General features: G+C 47.4%; 1 protein-coding gene across 2 annotated transcripts in view; it reads left to right on the forward strand.

Moving 5' to 3' along the window:
• The window catches only part of LOC123513972 (zinc finger protein 423-like), a 335357-nt gene that overhangs the window by 8257 nt on the left and 304382 nt on the right, over positions 1–22718 (forward strand). For both annotated transcript variants that reach the window (XM_045271489.1, XM_045271490.1), the window contains exon 2: positions 9681–9785. In XM_045271489.1, the coding sequence (XP_045127424.1) occupies positions 9681–9785 (105 nt within the window). The remainder of the gene's footprint in view (positions 1–9680; positions 9786–22718) is intronic.

Below are 22718 nucleotides of genomic sequence, written 5' to 3' on the forward strand. Positions count from 1 at the left end.
TGTGATTTTGAACATGAAGGCAATGATATATTTTGTTATTGAATTAAATGAGATTGATGTGAAAATATGAGATTGGCGGGACATTAGTTACATGGAACTGTTATGATGCTGGAACAGGAAGAATCTAGTTTGAGTTCATTATTGAAAGATAAAAGCTGGCGAAACTCTCCTGCACACCGCCACAACAGTCTCCTTTAAGCCGGCTTCCTCTTCCTCGCCTCACCCATTCCCTGGTCAGTGAAATTTATCATGGTGCGCTATGAAATATATTTCATATTCCTCCGGGCTGGCGGCGGCACCGAAAGCCTGGTAAAGAACACTGCGCGTAACTTTTCTTTCCTGCAGCTGCTGCGTAACTTAATGAAACGCAGATCACGCCGTTGTGAACGTTTTCGGTCCAGGATCACGAGGACGGGAGCGAGGGACGCCGCATGCCCAGCCGCTTTATTTTTCCCGGCAATGAGTGACAGGAGGCGTCGGAGCCTCACTCTGCGCCACAAAACTCTCCTACATTTTTGCTTCAACTTTCGTGTTCCTTTTTGGCTTTTCTTTTAGTAAAAAATGTATGAAGCCGTTCAGGTGGTCTGTGCATTGAAGTTTATATGAAATGCCTCCTAAGAGGTGGCTGGCTATTTTTCCAAATGTGCGTGCCTAACACGTAGGCTGTAAAGGGAAGGGCCGTCATGCACAGCGTGAACCGCCGCGGCCACCTGTACATCAGGGTGTCGGAGGACTGAGGGGTGATGAGAGAAAACAATACTGTGGATCGTCACACTGATGTTTTACAGGAGGTTTTTGCTTCACACTGAGGTAAAGATGATTTGTCACTATGGAAATATCCCAGTGTGAGCAGAGAATTGGAGACGCGTGCAGCAGAATCCAGCTCTTTCAGAGAAATAAGTCTGTGGCCAGAAAGAAAAATCTACTTACACATGTACTGCTTTTACCTGGCGGCAGCAGTGCGCACCTTACCGCCTCCCTCAAAGCCTCTACGCTTGTCGACCCTGCTGGTCTGCTGGCACCACCCGGCCGTCCCGCTGCTCGCCGGACGCCCCACGGGACGCTACATTATGTGCGGCATCATGAGGGACGGTGTTGTCATCCCCATCATTACCACCATCGCTGTCGTGGTTATCTACCATCGTCATTATCATCTTCCATTATTATTATCATTGTTATCATCATCATCATCCATTATTATCATCAACATTATTATCGTCATCATTAACATCATCATCTCTCCACATCCTCCATATAGCCCTCTCTATCCTCTTCGTCTTTTTCCTCCTCCTCCTCATGAAAAAAAAAAAAAAATACAGACGCGGCATTATGATCACCTCCACTATCACCACCCACATCACCACCACCACCATCACCACCACCGGCCTCAGTCAGCGAGCCGGTGGGCGGGGCAGCGATGACCAGGATTTATGTTAAACACATGAGCCGCAAACGTCAGCCTGAAGAGCATTAGTCACAGTCGTTGGTCAAAAATGGCGTGTCGTGTCTATTCTTGCATCACTAATTGGTATAAATATCAATGCATGTGATTACTCTAGTCAGCATGGCGGGTAATGGGTACGTGGCATTAGAAAATGATGCAAATGAGGACATGCAAATAGCCGAGGGGAAGAGTTTGAAGGGAGGGGACGCAGCCGCCATGATGGAGGGTCATGAGGAAAGTGGAGCTGCACGGCGGACATGGCGTGCATGGTAATGCGAGAGAGAGTATGGGCGTGCAGGGGTAAAATTTGGGAAGTGAAGGGCGTGCAGGGAGGGGTGCTGGGAAGGGGCGGCGTCCCCACAGGTCCCTTGGGGTAGCGACCCCTGCGATAACACGCCAGGCTATTGCATCACCAGTCCACAGCACAGGCAAGCCTCAGCTGTTAGCGGGGAGTGGCCTCGCCCTTGTGCCGCTGGTCATAGGAGCGAAAATGATTGCCAGAACCGCTGCGCCGGTAACGCCATTTACCATGGGTGGGGACTCGGTGGAAATGAGATCCCTCGGGATGGCCCAAATTACACTGGAAAATTTCAACTGGGACTCCCCGGCCGGCGGTGCTCGAGAGGAGGTACTGTAGACCGCAGTTAATGTTATCATCGGTTATTGCTACTTGCAGTTATTGCCATCAAGTTATAGAGCCCACTTATCGCGGCCTCCCCTTCCTCTTTCCCCAAGTTTAATAATATTGGCGAGGGCCGCGGCAAGGTGAGGGCTGTTGAGGAGGCTGTTACGGTAAACGGAGAGCACCAATCAGTCACCAGCTGCCGCCGCCGCCAGGGAAAGTATAGGCAGGGCCGCCCCGCCTCGTGCTCCAGTATCAAGCTGCACTATCCACGGTCCGCGCCGCCCGCCCATTAATTACTGGAGCTAGTGGGTGCTGTGGGGATAGTGGCTCGAGAGGAGGGGGTGGGGAGGTGGAGGTGGGAAAAGCTGTGAATAGAAAATGGTGGATAGAGAGTTGCTGGAAGACCTAAGAGACCCCATTCCCTGTCCATAGAAACCCAGTTAGGGTCCTTCCTGAGTCGACTCATTGTCTTCAGCAGCATGAACTGATAATGTGGCATGAGGCAATTCCGTACTGATCATGGCAAAGCTTTCGTCACTGTCACCATGCACACCACTGTCGTCATTAACTTGTACTGCTAAAAGAAAGCAGTCATCACCATTACCGTCATTCAAATCATCATCAATGTCAGCAGTTCATATCATCACTACCACTTATACCTAAACCAAACAAAAAATCATCACAATCCACATCATCACCTACACCACAACTACTACCCGCACCAACAACAACACCCATTAAAATCATCACCACCGTTACCCTCTTCTACTTCCATCACCATCATCACCACCACCTCTATCACTCTCTTCCTCCCTTCTCCCTCCGCAACCAAAGTCATCACTCATCACTGCCCACCACCACCTCCACTCGCCTCCACTGTTATTAACAAACTACAAAATACCCTTAATCTTTCGTACATTTGTGCTAAAGTGACGTACATTTTCTTTTGCTATAACTATTCCTGTCAGTGGAGCTTTATGGCTAGAATAGTTGTAATGATAATAGTAGTAAAGAGAACATAACTGCATGCCTCCTCTCCTCCTAGCTGCACAAAGCTTTCTTCTTCCTCTCATCCCTAGTTAACCAGTACTCTCAGTCATTTATACCTTTCTCTGGTAAACTCTGGAACTCCCTGCCTGCTTCTGTATTTCCATCTTCTTACGACTTGACTTCTTTTAAGAGAAAAGCCTCAAGACATTTGTCCCTGTCTATTCGTTAACTCTATTGATCTCTAAGGGAAATAGCAATTGGGTGGGCCTTTTTTTGATTTATTCTTTGTTGCATTGGCCAGTTTCTCCTCTTACATAAAGAAAAAGTGACTTGTGATAGCAATAGTAGTAGAGGTGGTGGTGGTGGTGGTGGTGGTGGAAGCATGACTGTAATCGAACACCCAATAACACAAGTGAGAAACAGTGTCCAATAATAACGTTTATCGCTGGAAAGTCGCGCTGTAAACACGTTCATTAAATGTCACACGTAAAGAAAGGAAGGAAAACGAGAGGGCGACGTTAACGAGCATCGATTTCCGGGTCAACGAGAAGCCAGGCAACCATTATTTAACGAACAGAGAGGGAATTGCTTCAGAGTCGTTCGTATTGTTTGTTTTATTTTCTTCCCCTCTTGTTTGTTGTTTGTTTTTTATGTTTGTGTGTGTGTGTGTGTGTGTGTGTGTGTGTGTGTGTGTGTGTGTGTGTGTGTGTGTGTGTGTGTGTGTGATTCACTTCGGTCGTCTGCTGGTCACCCAGCCAGTCTTCCCCATTACGGAGCGAGCTCAGAGCTCATAGACCGATCTTCGGGTAGGACTGAGACCACATCACACACTCCACACACCGGGAAAGCGAGGCCACAACCCATCGAGTTACATCCCGTACCTATTTACTGCTAAGTGAACAGGGGCCACACATTAAAAGGCTTGCCCATTTGCCTCGCCGCTTACCGGGATTCGAACCCGGCCCTCTCGATTGTGAGCGAGTGTGCCCATTTGCCTCGCCGCTTACCGGTCACAACCCATCGAGTTACATCCCGATTTACTGCTAGATGAACAGGGGCCCTCATTAAGAGGCTTGCCCATTTGCCTCGCTACCTCCGGGATTCGAACCCGGACCCTCTCGAGTGTGAGTCGAGCGTGCTAACCACTACACTACGCGGTGTGTGTGTGTGTGTGTGTGTGTGTGTGTGTGTGTGTGTGTGTGTGTGTGTAATTTATAGTATGTTTTTCGTATTTCTATTTATTTCTATGTCGTTTCTTTTCTGTTGCTTGATTGCTTTTCCGCTGTTTTATTTTTTAATGCTGTTTAGTCTGTTATGTTTTTCTCTCTCTGTCTTCAAGTATTCATCCCCTAATATAATACTTTCGTTAGTGTGTTTCTCTTCAGTGCCTGATTGCTTTTCGCTCTTATTTTTGATGTTCTGTAGTTTGTCATGTCTTCCTTGCCTTCTGTTCACATATCTATATTCCAATGTAATACTTTCGGTTGGGATTTTCACAATATATTGATGTACTATATAGCAATGTATTTTCTCTCTCTCTCTTTTTTTTTCTATCGTTTCAATGACCACATCGGCTCGTAACTTATTTATGTGGTCGATTACTTTCGCTATAAAAAAAAGAGTAAATTAGATTGGCCATCACCCTGTTACGCCTCATCCCGCCAGGACTCATCCAGTTTTGACTGTTGAGTGCATCCACCGGTAAATCCATAAAAAAAAAAAAAAAGGAAAAGATGGATCGATAGTCATGGTGAGAAGTCAGATGAAACTGTGTACTCTCTTCAACTTGCACTGTGCTCCTCGTTTCTCCTCAATCTGATGTCCTCTGATCTGCCTCCTTAGATGCATGCCGTGGGTAGTATTGTGCAGTCAGAAGTAGATTAGCATGTTACAAAAAATCAGAAAAAAAGGTGTTAGTCCTATATATTTGATTTGTTTTCTCTTTTTTTTTCTTAATCCCTTGAATACCATGACGCGTTTTCATATTCATTGTGTTTACTATTTGGTGATTTTATATACCTTCAGAAACGTTTGTGGTGTATTAAAATGGTGAAGACTGTGGCCATTATTCTTCTGACCTCCATAGACCCTTCCTAATGTCAATAACATGGTCTAATCGTACACAAAGCTCAAGGTAAAAATGTGTCCCAGTATTGAAGGAGTTAATTTGAAGTCCTCTAATCCGCTGAAAATCTCTTAAACAAACTTGGGAACTGATGGATTCTTAGCACATCGGAGGTGGTAAGGTTGAGGAAAACCGTCGAACGAAGTGGAGATGATTACAGAAAAGCTACTTAACTTTTTACCTCGACTGTTCCTCTCCCTGACTAACACGGCATGATGAAACCCCAACATACCAAATCACCTCCTTATATTTACATCTTTTTCTTAATTAGTCATCATATTCGTTCTTCTCTCGAGGAATTAGAGTTTTCCTATTTGCTTTCAGTACCTGGCTACTCAGTTTGCTTTTTCTCTTCCTCTGCTTTTTTCATGAATCAGCTTCTGCCAGCCTCACTTTTTTTTCCTTTGCCGTGCATGTATTTTTAATGAATTTCAACGAGGTTTTATTTTTTTTATTGCCTGCGCGAATTAAAGTAACACTGGTGTCACGCGTTATAGGAAATTCACTCTTGTATCTTCCTTCTCATAGTTATTGGTAGTGGAAGTAATAAAGTAGTAGTGGTACCAGTAGTAATAGTGGTAGTGGTAGTAGTAGTAGTAGTAGTAGTAGTAGTAGTAGTAGTAGTAGTAGTAGTAGTAGTAGTAGTAGTAGTAGTAGTATAGTAGCAGCAACAGCAGTAGGAGTAACAGCAGCATCAGTTGTAGTAGTAGTGGTAATAGTGTACTAAATGTTGTAAAAGGTTAAAATAGGTGAAGACATTCCCTATTCTAAAAGCATCCCGGTTATTGCAAGTCCACCAGTGAGTGAATGTTGTATTGATTATGTAGTGAGCTCAACATATCACTCCTGCTTACATGTCCTCGCTTGCATTACAAAATAGCGTTCTCTCTTTCCTCTACCGCTGTGCCCTCAGTTACTCGTCACTACTTGACCTTTGTGTATTGGGAATTCAGGGACATTTCATCTACATTCCTGTTCTGGTTTGAAATTCTCATTCCTTTTCTCTTCAGGATTACCGGTAAATGGTTGGAAATTTCTCTATAGTTTCCTTCTATGTAGTAGTATCACGGATGGGGTTAGTATTAGTATGTCTTTTGCTCCTTTTACCTTGCGCTCTACCCACTCAACTAAACCCTCCATATTTACCTTGCTCTCCCTCGCCTCCATGGATATCATATGCGTCGTCGTTCTTCATATGTAACTAACTTAGTGAACTTAAGCCGTTCCAACTCCTGTCACGTCATCGTTGACTCGCGTGGAGACAAATGTTCTTCACTCCCAAACGAGGAGCAGGGAGGCCTCTCTGGTCTTGCCTCAGGAGTCTCTGGGCATTGGCCATAGAAAAGCTGGAGGAGGAAGGACAAGGTTATCAAATATTGGGATATTATTATTTGAGAAAACAAAACACAGAAAGAACGGAACCAGTATTATAGCAATTTTGGAAGAAAAGAGAATTACAGTAGAGAAAAGAACAATAAGGAAGGGAAACATCAAGAGAAGCACCGTGGTTGGAGGCATCTTTCCGACAACATTCTGAAGCTGAATCTGAATCAAGGTTGATGCTGGGAGCCTGAGAAGGAGGGTTCGATAACTTGTCTGTGAATCCTCAGGCTGCAGTTCAGGCAGTATAGTTGTCTGTTCAGCCGTCCAAGCCATCACTCCAGTACCTTGATCCAGCCTTGTGTCATCAATAAATGGACCACAATAACCTTGTTGTTGCTTCTACCTGAAACTCTAAACCAATCAGGGAATGGCCAGTGAATGCGTGAGCCAGCCAGCAGGCGACTCACCAGCAGCGCTACAAGACACAGGTTCTCGGGGGGTTCATGATGACTTTGACCACAACTGAACTTTGTTATCATGAAGGGCTAACAAGACACAAGGCCCCGCCCTCACTGCCTCGCCATAACGCTAGCCTTAATAACATCCGTGGCCTCACTTTAGGGCTGCCTGTTTCCTTCTCTGCCGCCAGGAGGCTGCACGCAACAATGGATATATCACGCTAAGCAGTAAACAAGCGCCGCGCCCTCAGGCATGACGTCAGGAGGCACTAGCAGGATTATGAACGTGTCGAGGTGTGTCAAGGGTGTGTGGTAGAGGTTCGTGTTTTGATGCAGCTCCTTAGTGAATGGCCACGATCTACACAAGTCTCCGCGCAACATTTACGTCGTTCTCTGCATTTCGTGCAATTAATTCCCTGCTTGTGAATAAAACGCGACCCTCCAGCGGCAAGGCAGGAGGGCTGGGGAGGGGAGGGTGGTGATGGTGGTGGTAGGGATGGACTCATTGATTGGCCCTCAAGACTAACCTCTGGGACCATGCTGCCTTATGAGCCTATGGATTCTCCGGATTTCCTTTCGACTAGGACGATATGTGAAATCTCCCTGAGGTGGCAGGGATAATTAGATAGGGGTAATAACTGGCCCCGCCCGCGGGACAGTGCTGCGGGGACGGCACAGTGACGGGGATGGATAGGGTCGCGAGTGAAAGGCGCATATTCTTAACCCCTTCAGTATTGGGACGCATTTTTACCATGAGTTTTTGGTATGATTAGACGATTTTATTTACATTAGGAATGGTCTATGGAGCTCGGAAGATTAATGGCCAGAGTCTTCACTATTTCTGAAGCTGTATAAAATTGCTAAATAGTAAGCAGAATGAATATGAAAACGTGTCATGGTACTGAGGAGTTTAAAGTCTTGTTCTTTCGTCACGGTTATTTTCAAAGACCACAAGAATGAATAGGCGAATTCTCAAGGGTGTTTTTCACATACGCCACAAGAAACACTCACGTTTACTTCCTGCTGCACAGCGTCTTCCCGTACTGAGGTCGCACAGAGCAGTGGCAGGAGACACCGCAGGAGGTCCAGTGATGAACGAGGTGGCAATTCCTTTCCTTAACTCCTCATATAGTCCTTGAAAGTTGCCCAAGGATGTTAAGAAGAAGAAGTTCGTGAAGGTCTCTGAGGATGTAAGAGGTCAATCTGCGTCGTGCTGCTGCTGTCCTGGGAGAGCAGCGCGAGGAGGCGTGGGTGGTGTGCTCTCTGCCAAGCTAGGTACTGCCTTTCTTCCTCTGTGACTCGGGGTTGAGGGGGTGGAGGTGATGGTTTGGTTTGCTCTCTCTCTCTCTCTCTCTCTCTCTCTCTCTCTCTCTCTCTCTCTCTCTCTCTCTCTCTCTCTCTCTCTCTCTCTCTCTCTCTCTCTCTCTCTCTCTCTCTCTGTGTGTGTGTGTGTGTGTGTGTGTGTTTCTGGCTAAACTATATAACAGATGTGGCCTTTTATAGACAATTCCTTATGTTACAATGTTATATTTCCAAATGACTGATTGGTGACTTTGTGAATCACGTTTACTTACCTGGTGAAAATTACTGGGAAAAAAAGGGCAAACCGTGATGCAGCAAACTGTAAAAAAAAAAAATGAGGAATGAGTGAAGGAAACACAAAACAAAGGATGGCAGTGACAGCAATGAAGAGCGACAGTACATACGCACATACACATACGTACTTCCATACATATCCCTCCCGATCTAATATTCATAAAGGCAACGAGTCCAGTACTACACCATCACACCGCTACCCTTCACCGTGTTCAGTAAGACGCGGTGTTCCTGTTCCTGCAGCCCTACAACCTCGCTACAACTGGCCAAGAAATTCGTGCCAGTTAGAAACCTTGGCAACACTCATCTCTAATCGGTCTCCTTTAGTTCCTTCCTGCTTTCCCTTCCCTTAGTTATTTTTTTCCTCCTTGAAGTCCAGGCGAGGGAAGAGCTCTCGTTTCCCTTGAGAGGCTGAAGCGTGATGCTGTATCCCTCACCTCGCCTCCACAGCTGCACCGCCCCCCACCGCTGTGCCCAGGGGCTTGGCAGGGCGCCGTGCTGGGTGTTGCTGCGCGCCGAGGTGTGGGAGGAAGGGGGGTGCGGGGAGTGAGGGGGTCAATCAGGTAATATTATTACTGGTATGTTGCATCGTTGGCTGCCGGAGCGTAATTGTATCACTAGGTATTTGTAATCTCTCTCTCTCTCTCTCTCTCTCTCTCTCTCTCTCTCTCTCTCTCTCTCTCTCTCTCTCTCTCTCTGCCAATATTTGTAAAAGCGGAGTTACCTCAGCTTATGTTTTCAGTTGATTACCTAGTCAAATCATATACATGTTAATTTTCATATTATGCATTTTTCCAACATTCTCTCTCTCTCTCTCTCTCTCTCTCTCTCTCTCTCTCTCTCTCTCTCTCTCTCTCTCTCTCTCTCTCTCTCTCTCTCTCTCTCTCTCTCTCTCTCTCTCTCTCTGTCCTTTCCCCTTGTATATGTATTTCATCAGTCATCTCTCTGAGCACATTAAATTCGACACGAGCATGAATACGAGGAGTGGCGTTGGCAGGGGCGATGGCTGGGAGACCCTTAGACTTCTTTACATCACCTTCACAACTGTTTAGAGCCGCTCACTGACACCCTTTTATGCACGACCCATCAAGTAACGCACACCGCTTCCCTCTCTTTCAGGCGAGGAGTGGGAGGAGGGGGAGGAAGAGGAGGAAGAAGACACTGAAGAGATGGAGGCAACGGAGGATGGAGGGGAGGGAGGAGAAGCCCCCGTTTGCTCCAAAGGTAAGATAATTTTCCACTTCCAAAGGGGGTGAAGGCGGAGGGGAGGGGTAGGTAGCCTCTCTCGTTCTTGCTGAGTGAGCTGTGAGGGGGGCGGGGGATGGGAGAGGGAGGGAAGCAAAGGAAAGGGGACGAGAAAAAGGAGGAAGAGGGGAAGTGCGGGAAGTGATGGGTAGACTGCTGGATAAAATGGATGGTGGGAAAAGAAAGAGACGAGAGAGAGAGAGAGAGAGAGAGAGAGAGAGAGAGAGAGAGAGAGAGAGAGAGAGAGAGAGAGAGAGAGAGAGAGTAGAGGATGGAGCGTAAAGGGAAAGAAGAGGAGTTGAAAGAGGAAAAAAAATCGGGAATGGCAAAATGAAGGATGCTGAGAGTTGAATGTGGGAAAATGCATGAAGGCAACCAAACAAAGGAACGTGCATAGTGTACTGAACCAACCTGTGTGTAGTACTTTAGGTGAAGGAACAGAGAGAAAAAGAAAAAGAGCGCGGAGAGAGAGAGAGAGGAGATGGGGAGGTGGAAGAGAGAGAGAGAGAGAGAGAGAGAGAGAGAGAGAGAGAGAGAGAGAGAGAGAGAGAGAGAGAGAGAGAGAGAGAGAGAGAGAGAGAGAGAGAGAGGGAAGGAGAAGTCATCGCCCACCATGTCTCGTCCTCTAAGAAACACCACGGGCTCAAAGCGTGAACCCAAGGGACCTCATTCCCCGCCGAGACTTTTCGTTGACTTTCGCCCCTTGCAGCTGGCACCTGAGCTCCGCCACGCCCCGGCCAGCGAAGGGAGGAGGGAGGGCTCTTGTTACCTTCACCAATTGCACAATGGAAGGAAAGAAAGCGATCTGGAAACGATAGCATCCAATCCGCCTACTGAGAGAAGGAGAGAGAGAGAGAGAGAGAGAGAGAGAGAGAGAGAGAGAGAGAGAGAGAGAGAGAGGAAGATGTCAAGATTACTGCACACTAGAGCATAAACAAGGAAGGAGAACAGGAGGAACAAACAGATGAAGAGCTAGTGGAAAGGTGAACAAGCGAACAGGTGAACAGAAATATACATCGTCTACTGAGTGACACTGGACTGGCAGAGAAGACAAAATAAAAAAAAATATCTCACTGAAAGAAACTAAAGATGCAATGAAAACTTTTAAACACGAAGGGAAAAAATATTGAAAAAAAACGAGAAAAAAACGGAAAAATACATAACCTAGATGTGTAGGAAAAGAAGGAGAGCGAGTAGGACAAGCAGAAAAAAGACTGGAAAAGAGTTGGAGAGGAAGAGGAAGAGGAAGAGGAAGAGAACGTGGTTGGGATGGTGATGGTAGGAGGAGGTGTTGAAGGAGGAGGTGTTGATGGAGGAGGAAGAGGAGAAAGAAGGGGAGAGTGAAGTGGTAATATTGAAGGAGGAGAGTGTAGGGTGGAATGGGATAATGGTGAAGGTAGGAGAGGATAGTGGCAGTGGTAGTGAGGAAGAGGAGGAGGAAGAGGAGTGGGAGTAGGAGGAGAGCTGGAGGGAAGGAGGGCGGGAGGGAAGGCCTGCTGAAACATTAACCTTGTTTGGAAAGCTTTTCAACTGGCGGCGGTGCGGGGCGGGCGTAGCAGAGCGAGGACTGAAGGCAAATTAGATTAATATTTCAAAGGGAGTTGCCAGAGGGACGATAAGTGCCTTAGGTGAGGCAGCTCCCCTGGGGCGGCGGGGAGTGTGCTGGTTCCCCTGTGCTGGGCTGACGAGGCGCCGGTGTTGTGCTGGTGCTGGTGATGGTGGTGGTGGAGATGGTGAGCTGTGTGGGGTTTTTTTCGTGGTGATGATGATGCTGGTGGTGTTATAGTGCTGCTGGTCTTAGTGATGGTGTGGTAGGGATGTTACTGATGGTGTGATGATGATGGTGCTGGTGGTGTTGGGTGAGGGAAGGAAGTAGTGTCGATGGTGTTGTGTTGGTGTTGCCGTGGTATTAGTTAGCTACGTTGGTGTTAATAGCGGCGATGCGTTGTTGTTGTAGGTGGTGGGGGTAGTGGTGGTAGTGGTGGTGTTAGCACAATACAGCAGGATGATAGTGGTCGTGGCGGAGGTAGCGTGGAAGAGTAATGGTAATGGTAACTTGGTACAACTCATGGCGGTAGAATCTTGAATAACATCACAGCATAAAACCGAACACAGGCGAACAAAAGTAATCAAAGCATCAACATATTAACTAAAATTTTAATGACGAAGTAATAGAAATAACAGTGAGACGACGGAGTGATAAAATGAATTGAATGGATAACAAACTGACGGAAGGAAAGACATACAGATGGACACGCAGAGGAAGACGGGGACGAGGGACTATGGCATATTAGGGAGGATAGGGAGAGCCGCGGGTCACGTTATCTTTGTGGTCATGCCGGGAGGGTCAGGTCAGGGAGGGGCAGTAAAGGAATTGTGGCTGAGTTGTAATCACTCCAGTGTTGTTACGATCGGTGGTCAGCTGCGGGCAATGGTATTGTCTGGAGGGGACGCTGTGAGTGATATTAACAGCATTTCGTCTCAGAAAGTAGAATGCAATACAAAGTTATTTATAAATGTTATCAGGCAGTGGATAATTAGGTCTGTTTTTGACGGATTTTATCTCCCCCTATTTTTATCTCGTCTCTATTACCGTTGTTAACTTTATCTCGTCAGGAAATTTACGTACTTGATTCTCTATTACTGTCGTTTGGGGGGAAGGAACAATGGCGCTGATATGAAGTCGTAAGCCTGGGAATGGAAACACTGCGTCCCTCCCTGCACTGAGCGGCTCGTGGTTTCTTTGCCAAGGTCTGCGTGGCCACCTTGCCTGCCGCATTTGCCCGCCGCTTACGACCCCTGCTTCTGCCGGCACTGCGAGTCCTCTTACAGTCCCGTGAGACGCAGCCTTGCCTTATCAGTTCCCCAGGGAGGTTCGGTGGGTGTCTTGTTGCGGCTATTCTGGGACATTGCGTCTCCGGAGATCGAGGCCTTCCTTTTATCTACCCTATGTGTGTAGCACAATCACATATTCGTTGTGTGTGTGTGTGTGTGTGTGTGTGTGTGTGTGTGTGTGTGTGTGTGTGTGTGAGTGATATCCGACACCCACTGTCTTCACTCTTGCCGGACAGTAACACCACAACTCCTCGACTTAACGTCTCTACATGTTTTCTGGTGAGCGAACAGCGGCCACAGCATGAGGAGAGACTGCCTCATATTGTCTCCGCCTGCCTGGAAATTTGAACTCTCCGACCTTCCGGTGTGTGTGTGTGTGTGTGTGTGTGTGTGTGTGTGTGTGTGTGTGTGTGTGAGAGAGTAATTCACCATGGTCGTCTGCTGGTCACCCAGCCAGACTTCCCCATTACGGAGCGACCTCAGAGCTCATAGACCGATCTTCGGGTAGGACTGAGACCACAGCACACTCCACACGCCGGGAAAGCCAGGACACAACCCCTTCAGTTACATCCCGTACCTATTTACTGCTAGGTGAATAGGGGCTACACATTAAGAGGCTTGCCCATTTGCGTCACCGCTTTCCGGGACTCGAACCCGGGCCCTCTCAGTTGTGAGCCGAGCGTGCTAACCACTACACTAAGCGGTGAGTGAGTATGTGTGTATGTGAGATAGATAGATAGATAGATAGATAGAGAGAGAGAGAGAGAGAGAGAGAGAGAGAGAGAGAGAGAGAGAGAGAGAGAGAGAGAATTTCGAAATTGATTGATGTCATTAGTTGGGTCAAGACCCAAACTAAACTGAGACCATGAAAGAATCAAATAAAGGCGACTCATTGAAGGAGGATGGAAAACATTTACTAGATTTGATTTGTCATCAAATTTTTGTCTAACGCTTATGAAAAAAGCGAGGTCGACGCGCGCACACTGATAGCTATGACCCAGGACATGTGAAATGCTCAATCCTGTTCAGGGGCTGACGTCAGTGGTGGGAGTCACTGATTATATATATGTGTATATATATATATATATATATATATATATATATATATATATATATATATATATATATATATATATATATATATATATATATATATCATATAAGACACCGTTATAATATTTTGAGTAAATCCATTTCAGATATTACATTTTTCCTTTCTTGTTGGTCGCCACCACTGTCGCCATTCGTTGCAGTTCACTTAGCTGGCTTTTGAAAGTTTTAACACTAGTAAAAAGATTATCGATAAAGTTACTGAAATTTTTTTTTTCTTTGAAATAAGTTTCTTTAAAGTCTCATGCATGTGACTCGTCAAACGCTTTGATGAAACATCTGAAAACTAGTATACACACACACACACACACACACACACACACACACACACACACACACACACACACACACACACACACACACACACACACACACACACACACACACACACACACACACACACCAATACGCTGATATTTCAGTCTCTAGAAAGTCTGTTTTCCTGAGTATTATTTTCCCTTTATTGAGCTTGTTGAGGCCAAGCTCCTGCTGAGGGTACGCCACCTTAGGGAGGCGAGGGGTGCCTCGCTAGGGTCTGGTTCTTGCTGCCTCCGTTCCGGTGCAAACTTTGAAGAGGCAATCAGGGCGCCGGGCATCCATAACCTCACACACCGGAGCTTTACATGCTCTCCAATCACCGATAAATTCTGGGGAAAATGTTTACGTAGTCATAAGTATTTAAGACTAATTAAAAAGTTGGGTATCCCGGCCGTATATCGGGGCTGGAGGAGTGCTGCCTCCCTCTGCCGCTCCCTCATTACCTGACTTTATTATGAGAGGAGCGGAGGGCCGCGCCGTGCACCCGACGCTCGCCAGCAGCCCGGCACTAAGTGGGGGCCGCTTCGGGCCCTGTTTCGTTAGCCGTCTGTCGCGCCCAAGATTTTTTGGAGTGATAGAGATGTGAATAGTGGTGTACATTATTGAGCGGCACGACGAGCACGAGGCGCGCAGGGAGGGAAGGGAATGGAGGCAGGTGTGGTACACCCCGCCTCACGCGCCATTACTGCCACCGATTAATAGTTATGGCGTCACATGGGAGGCTGAGTGTGCGGGGGCAGATGGCTCTCGCCAAACAGTAGGCGTGTTATTGTTAAGTGATTGGCGACATTACTGTGACGCTAATGTGAGTCGATAATAGACACAGAGCTCCCGCGGCGGAGCAGGCGGCACTGCGTCTACTCTAGAGGCTTCAGGACTTCAGGAAGCAATACAACATTAGCAGCGGCAGCAAATGATACTAGTAATAATAATGATAATAAAACATGAAATGGTGAAAAAATCTGTCATGGAGTTGCGTGATGTTGCGTGCGATGAGTGAGTAGGCAGAGCACGGGAAGAGTGGACAGGTGGTGAGTGATGAGGTGGCAAGGTGCGGCGGTGGTGGCGTGTTGTGTGATGGTGGTGGTGGTGGTGGGCGTCTCGGGAAGGCCTGGCGTGCGTGCCTGGGCCGGCAGGTGGTGGTGGTGGTGGTGGTGGTGAAGGCTCCGGTCCAGGCTCCCCGCGCGGCTGCGGCCTCGCCTCCCTCGGCCCCAGCACGAGGGTCGCGAGGAGCCACACCCTCAACACGGCCGTGCTGGTCCTGCTGCTGTTGCGCCGGGGCCCACAGCGTGACAACAGGCCGACAGGCGTGCTGTGCCGAGGGCGATGATTAAACCAAATAACTATCCTCTGTGGCGTTGGAACACACATGCATTGTATATCTCATCCCAGGCTGTGTGTCACGCTTTTTGTTGTGTACAGTGTGTAGCGTGTGGCATCATCACACCTGCCTAGTGGCGTGGCGGCGTGTGAGCAGCGGGTCAGTGTCGTGGTGGAAATAGACGTCCAACTCCTTCCTCGTTGATGTCTGAAGGAGAAAAAAAAACCTGTTAGAAACTGATGATGTGTTGAGTTGGGGACGATGTGTAACTGTTGTCAGAACTCCCGGGACACTCTCGTGCAGGATCTCCAGAGGCTGCGTCAAGCGTCCACGACTGTTCTCCACCCTCTCTTAGTCGTTAACTTATTTCATAGAACTGAGCCTCTTTATCTTCTTTCTTTCTTTCAGTCCATTTGTAAATTTCATAAATTTACGCACTCTTTATTTTGATGGTGGTATATACATAGGCAAATGTGTGTGTGTGTGTGTGTGTGTGTGTGTGTGTGTGTGTGTGTGTGTGTGTACTAATATAGTCGTGGAGTAATGTGTGGCGAATGTGTGCGGCGGTCGGTGGCAACCCTCCCCTGACGAGCGCCCCCTGGGAGGCTCCGCGCCAGACACGACCACCTCCCGCCGGGACTCGAGGTAATTTCAAAATCGAAAATATACCATTTAGATGCAAAATTTTCGCCTTTCACGGGGGACTTGGCCGAGGACTTGGTCTGACTGAGGACGCGAGGGAATAGGAAAGTTTGAGTGGAAGGAAGATGGAGATTGTGAGGGAGGGATGGAAGGAGGAAAGGGAAGAAGAGAAATAGAGAGAGAGAGAGAGAGAGAGAGAGAGAGAGAGAGAGAGAGAGAGAGAGAGAGAGAGAGAGAGAGCATTTGAGGTGTGCTGGTGAAAGGCAGAGAGAGGAGAGGAAGTTGGTGAAAAGAGCGGGAGTAAACATGCTGCAAATAAATGTCTCGTGTATCAGTTTCGACAAAGGTAAGAACAAGTAAGCATTGAAATACAACTCTCCTGCTCATGATACAGACTGGCTACAACAACGGCCTCAGGAGGGCTTGAGTGGGGCGGGGAAATAAGCAAGAATGACCCACGCGCCACAATGGAAAGACGCTAATAACTCTACGCTAAGAGGTTGGGATGTCGAAATGAGGATGGGAATGAAGTTAGGAGGCAGATGGAGGCTCTTCGGAGTGTTTGAGGCGGTGCTTGGGACAGGGAGTGGACTGGGACGAGGTGAGGTGCGGTGTGTAATGTATGCACAAGAGGATTAAGGAGGCAAGCGTTCCTGGGGTCATATTGTCCAGCCATCACTACTCCACCATTCAGCACACACACACAGAAAGGATCACCAGCTCTTGGATTGCATTACGGGGCGCACCTTCAGTCTTTGTGGTCGTTGGTGTCTGCGGGAAATCATGAAGCGGTTGAATGATCAGCATAATTCCTGCAATGAACCCGTGAAGGCGTTCGCTAAGTAGTGGTGGAGGTAATTCTGTGGGTGTTGAGGAGGCCGTGGCGGGAGACACCTGAGGGGCCGGAGATTCATGTAATGCTCTGCCTGAAGAGGGGCGACGCTGCCAACGACTCGATAAAGATGAGAAACGAGCGAGACAAGCGGCGGCAGACACCCAATACCGCGCTGTTTGCTCTTAATAGATACGTGAATCCCAGGTGCCGCGCCGCCCTCGTAGCTTCACGAGACCATCACGTCAGGCCGCCTCGTGGGTGTCTGCTGCTCACCTTAATGCCTCGCTGCTGCCGCGGTGCTCCAGGTGGCGACGCTCAGTGGCTGCAGGTGTAGTGAAGAGAAGAGGGAGGCGAGTGGAGGGGGCCTCGCTTCTCCCTGCTGCCCGCCTGACGAAGGCTGAAGGATCGTTCTCCACGCCGGGCAGAGAAATCGTGTCCATAACTTAGGAAACAATAGAGGAAACTTTTGCATCGATGTCACAGATTGTTTTGGTATTGCCATTTTGTCATCCAGAGCGCCGCCTTGCCAACCTTGCGATTCCCGCCCTATTCCCTCCAGGCCCGCAACACCCCACCGGAGAGGTTTCACTCTTATTTTTTCCCTGCGTCGCCGCTGCTTCTTGTCTCACTCGGGAGCAGCCAGAACATTTTCAAGCGAATTTGTAACTTACTGTTTTCCATCTACTAAATTTTTTTTATTTCCCTGCTCGAGTCCTTTCATCTTTCTCTTTCTTTTATTTTTTTCTCTGAACTCTTTCGACCTAGCGGACGTCTCTTTGGTGCTGTTTGACTTAAATTCAGCTAAAAAGGGATTACATCTTTCATACCTACTTCCCACCACTCCTCGGCGATGACCTGATGTCCTCCACCTGGCTACTGTCTTCCCTGAGCGGCGTGAGGATAGAATGATGCTAAGTAACATGTTTTGAAATTTGTGTTGAAAAGTGGCACTGACTCGTGCTGTTTGTAAAATGTAGCCGGAGTAGACATGATTTAAGTCAGCAAATGCTCAGAACTCATATTTGCTGTGTCCTTTCCGAGTCTTTCACACATTCCTTAGTCACATATGATGACACCAACAAATTACTTCAGTCTTCGGTTTATTGGCTGAGTTTCATCGTGCTCATCAGATTGCCAAGAGAGGGGGAGGCAGAGCAGAAGAGGGCTTTCATACTCCCAAGAGTTATTCATGAACTGATTGATTCCCACGTGGATTACCTTCACAATGTGACCTAGAGATTGTTAGGCAAGCGCAATGACCACCTCAAACATGAACCAATGATGCTAATGAGTGCGTTTGTCTTAATTATTTGATGCACGTAATTTCTTGTTCACTGTGAGGACGCCCCGCAAGTGGAAGATCATCTTTGAGGTGGGAAGAGTGTTTGTGATGACGTGGCATCGCTTGGAGAACGGGAAGTGTGTGTAAGGATAGAAGGATGAGGGGCCTTACCACGAGGAGAGAAATGCTGTATGCTGGCTGTAGGAGAAGAAATACAAGTGGGACTAAATGGGGGAAAAATTGAGCGAGCTACTGTGAGGGGAAACTGGGTTGCAGTGAGGGAGAAAAAGTTGCGGAACTACAGGTAAGAAGAATGAGGGAATTTACTCTGAGGGGGAAGTGTGGATTACCGTGAGGGATAAAAAGTGAGGGAACTACGTACAGGAAGGAAGAATGAGGGGACCTGCTATGAGGGAGGGATGCTAACTGAAGAAGAGGTGAATGAGGGAAGTGTAAATAAGCAGTGAGGGAACTGTACTAGAGAGTCAAATAATAGGACTGTGAGGGCAGTTAAAGAGAAAAGAAAATGAGAAAGGGAGAGCACTCGTTTGTAGCGTTGGTTGTGAGGGGAGAGGGGGCGAGGTGAGAGGGAGAGGGAGAGGGAGAGGGAGAGGGAGAGTGAGGGAGGCACATGGTGAGGTTAGAGGGGACGCACCCACAACGCACAACTCGCTGTATACATTTTTCTCACAATACTCGGTGCCAAACAAGGTCGCGTTATTCGTTATATATTGTTTCCAAATTGATGTCGTTACTCCGAACCATCAGTCACTCCTCTATAAATTATTTTCACATTTCCATTCCGGGCGCTAGAATACACACACACACACACACACACACACACACACACACACACACACACACACACACACACACACACATACACACATTCCACTCCTGCGTTGCTATATACACAAGTTAGATGACGTTCTATTTTAGTATTGCATGTAATGGCCGCCGTATCATTTTTGTTTTTTAATTGGAAGAGGGGAATCTGTCCAAAGGCAACAAGAAATATAACTAAAAAAAAAAGCCCACTTGATTGCTAGTTGCCTAAAAGGTTAGTAGAGTTGCCTAAAAGTCTGAAAAAAATGTCTTGAAGTTCTGTATCACACGAATTGGATATACTAATGTCTTTCACTGCCTGGCTTTTGTTTTGCGTATCTACATGTGTTTCTGAGGGAGGTATTCATTGCCCTTCGCCTTACAGTGTGTCATTGGTGTTCAGGTTACAAAGGGCTTGACTATTTCACTGGTTGTAACTGTAGATTTTGTATTCTAAAAGGCAATGTTCCCTCTCAAGGAATATTTTCAAATCTCTTCTTTTCGTGTCTTTTTCGTATTTTTCTTTTTCTTTTCTTCTTCTTCTTCTTCTTCTTCTTCTTCTTCTTCTTCTTCTTCTTCTTCTTCTTTTTCTTCTTCTTCTTCGTCTTCTTCTTCTTCTCTGTGGCCTTGGAAAATCGTCGTAGTGAGAAGGGAAGGCGTTTCTGAATACGGGCGATATACAACCCTGACGAGAGAATTCAGTTTCAAATCGAGAGCCAATACAGTGACTTCCCAGCGAGACAAGCACGGGATCACGTGATGGAGGACAAACAAGCAATACGTGTGCAAGAAACTACGTGGATGAAAACAAATGAAGCCTAACCAATTACCAGCCTATAAGTACAGTCCAGTGAAAATTCCCGCGCGCGTGTGTTTGCGTGTGGAGGAGGAGACATTAGCGTGGAGTGCAGTGTGTCTGTGTGTAGTTCAGTGTGTCGTAGTGTAGTGCAACGGAGTGAAGTTCTTCCCTCTCGTTCGCAGCAGCAGCAGTATAGTCATCGCATGTAGAGGCTTGATTACCCCTCGCGTCCACTGTTGACTTTGATTACTACTCGAGTGGCTTATGTTTGTCTCCGGGAAGGGTGGCAAGCTTCGTGCACTATAACTATCTGATTCTCTCTCTCTCTCTCTCTCTCTCTCTCTCTCTCTCTCTCTCTCTCTCTCTCTCTCGTCTCTGAGTCTGTCAAAGCTCATTCGTATTTTTCAAACCGCCGGGAAAAGAAGGCACGTGGTTGATTACTGACTTGTTAGCTTAATCTGCGGGATCGGGAAGACCAGAGCGCTGACCGAGAGAAAAGATAATGAAGTCAATGAAAGATTACTCGCTAATTAGACTCGGCGAGGTTTCAGACGCGAAATATCCCGTGTATCTGATTTGTCAAGGCTTATTTCTCTGTGAATTACTGGAGTGGTGTTTGGTTCCTGGTCTCACAAATATATTTACTCGAGTTTCACCAGTACAACTGTGGTAGAAGTAGAGGCTTATAATTGGATTGGATGGTTGAGTGTATAAAAGTCTTCAATTGTGGAATATACGTAAAAAAGTAACATGATTTTTTTTTTTGTGGAAGGAAATGAGTAACTTTCCCCAATAAAGAATAGCGAAACGATGCAATAAAACAGAAACATACCTGAAAAAAAGATCACCAGACATTTGGCCAAGTAATCAATAGGACTGAATGGATACAAATGCAAACATCAATCGCAATACGTAACACAATTCTCTTACCTCCAGAATTAACTCGGAGCATTGGCTGTACGGCGGAGGCTTTCATTAAACTGTACAGCAAAAAGTCACGTCGATACAAGGGAGGAGCCTGACCCACCTGGTATGGTCTGCGCCGCCCGTGTAGTCTGAATGGTCCGTTTGTCTGTGTGTCTGTAATTCCACATACTTTTCTTCCCTAGCTGTGTGTCGCGATGCCTCTCACTCCTACCTTTCCTTTATTTCCCTCAGCTCTCTTTGTCGCCCGCTAGCAGTCCCTCAGCACAGTATTCCCTTCATTCCTCACTCCCTAACCACTCGTTTCCAGCACCCCTCCCACCAAGACTTCAAACCTCCACGCCTCGTCCACTCGAGGCGTCACTCAACTCCCTGGCCTCACTCCCTCACTCCCTGACTCACATTCCACTTACAAGTTCGCTTCCCTCTTGCGAGAATCATCCTACATAAGCACCTCATTTTTTCATCCCACAACCACCCGAGTCTTTCTCACAGCATCCCTCTGGTTCCTCCTCTCATTCCACTCTTTTCCCACGACTCTGAATCTCCCGACCTGCTCTTCCCGTCCCACCAGCACGGCCCTCCACCTAGCACTCCTCTAGCCGTCCCCGGCCCCGCGCACGAGCCTCATCCTCCGACACGGTCTGGGGCGCTGCTCGAGTGTTTATGGTCGTGTCCTCCGGATTTTTTGCCCTGGAATTCTGTGTCGTTGCAGCAGAAGCAGTAAAAACAATGTCGTCTTTTTTTTATGATGTATTTTAGTAGTATTTACAAGCTGCGTTCGCCAGCGGGAGTCTCCAGTTTCTCTCGATCTTGTAGGTAAAAAAAGAAAGGGGAGAAAAAGCATACACATTCAAACGCGTTTTACCTGTTTATTTATTTTCCTGTGCAGGCGTTTGCTCTAGCGTTTCAGTGATGTTTTTACAGACTTGGAATATCGCAGTCACGCATAAAGACACTGATATGAAAACTTATCCGTTCATGGGTACATACGAGGGAGTGTAGCATGTGTACCTCTCTGGGGCTCTCTGGGGTCGGCGCTGCACAGGGGTCACCGCCGCACTCCTAGCCGGGAAGTGGAAGCCCATGTGGGGTCAGATACACGGCTACACGTATTTTACTCCTTCCCTTTTACTTCGGTTCACTTTTAAGGGTTTGCTCGACTCAGCTGGTGCCTCAAGACAATATCTGGAGACACGGCCCTCAAAAATAAGTCACTGAGCGAGTTGCGAAGTTCTTTTTGTCTTGAGGTCCACAAGTCAGGAAGTGTTTGTGGCTTTGTGTATCTCTTACACTCCCTTGCATCACCAGCGGGGGTCTACGGGCCAGAGGGTGTATTGCTGGCCTCGTGTGTGTGTGTGTGTGTGTGTGTGTGTGTGTGTGTGTGTGTGTGTGTGTGTGTGTGTCTGTGTGTGTGTGCAGGGCGTGTTGTCGAGGTCGTCGCCTGCCTCCTCCCCACCCCCTGGGACTCCCGCCGACAATAGCATGCTTACCACCGCCGCCCACGCTCGCACCTCCACCTACACCTTCTCGGGATGTGTGGCCCGACCTTGTGGAAGTAAAGGGTAATATCACCACCACTATCATCATCATCACCACCACCACCACCACCACCACTACCACCACCACCATCATCATCATCAATATTTACCTGTCAAAAAAAAAAAAAAAAAAAAAAAATGGGGTAAAATGTTGCAAGTCGCGTCACGGGAAGGCCAGGCCGGAATGAACGTACTGACCATAATTTTAGCTTCACCGTTAATTAGGAAACGACGGCTGGCTGTAATGGATGCTCTGAACTATAATCATTAGCTTGTAATAATGGAATAAGGCAGGAAGTTTATTAGCATCCTTACTAAGCTTCCATATCATACGTAAAACAGCGAGCGAACGTTGCCATTATGTGAAAATACGTAGACTTCATTACCGCGCAAATATTTCTTTGTGGGGAGCGAGTACCGGCGAGTTGCTCCTGGTGGGGATAGGGTCGGGTGGGTGAGACCAAAATTCTGGCTTTACTG

Source organism: Portunus trituberculatus, chromosome 37, assembly GCF_017591435.1.
Source record: "Portunus trituberculatus isolate SZX2019 chromosome 37, ASM1759143v1, whole genome shotgun sequence".
Classification (NCBI taxonomy): Eukaryota; Metazoa; Arthropoda; class Malacostraca; order Decapoda; family Portunidae; genus Portunus; species Portunus trituberculatus.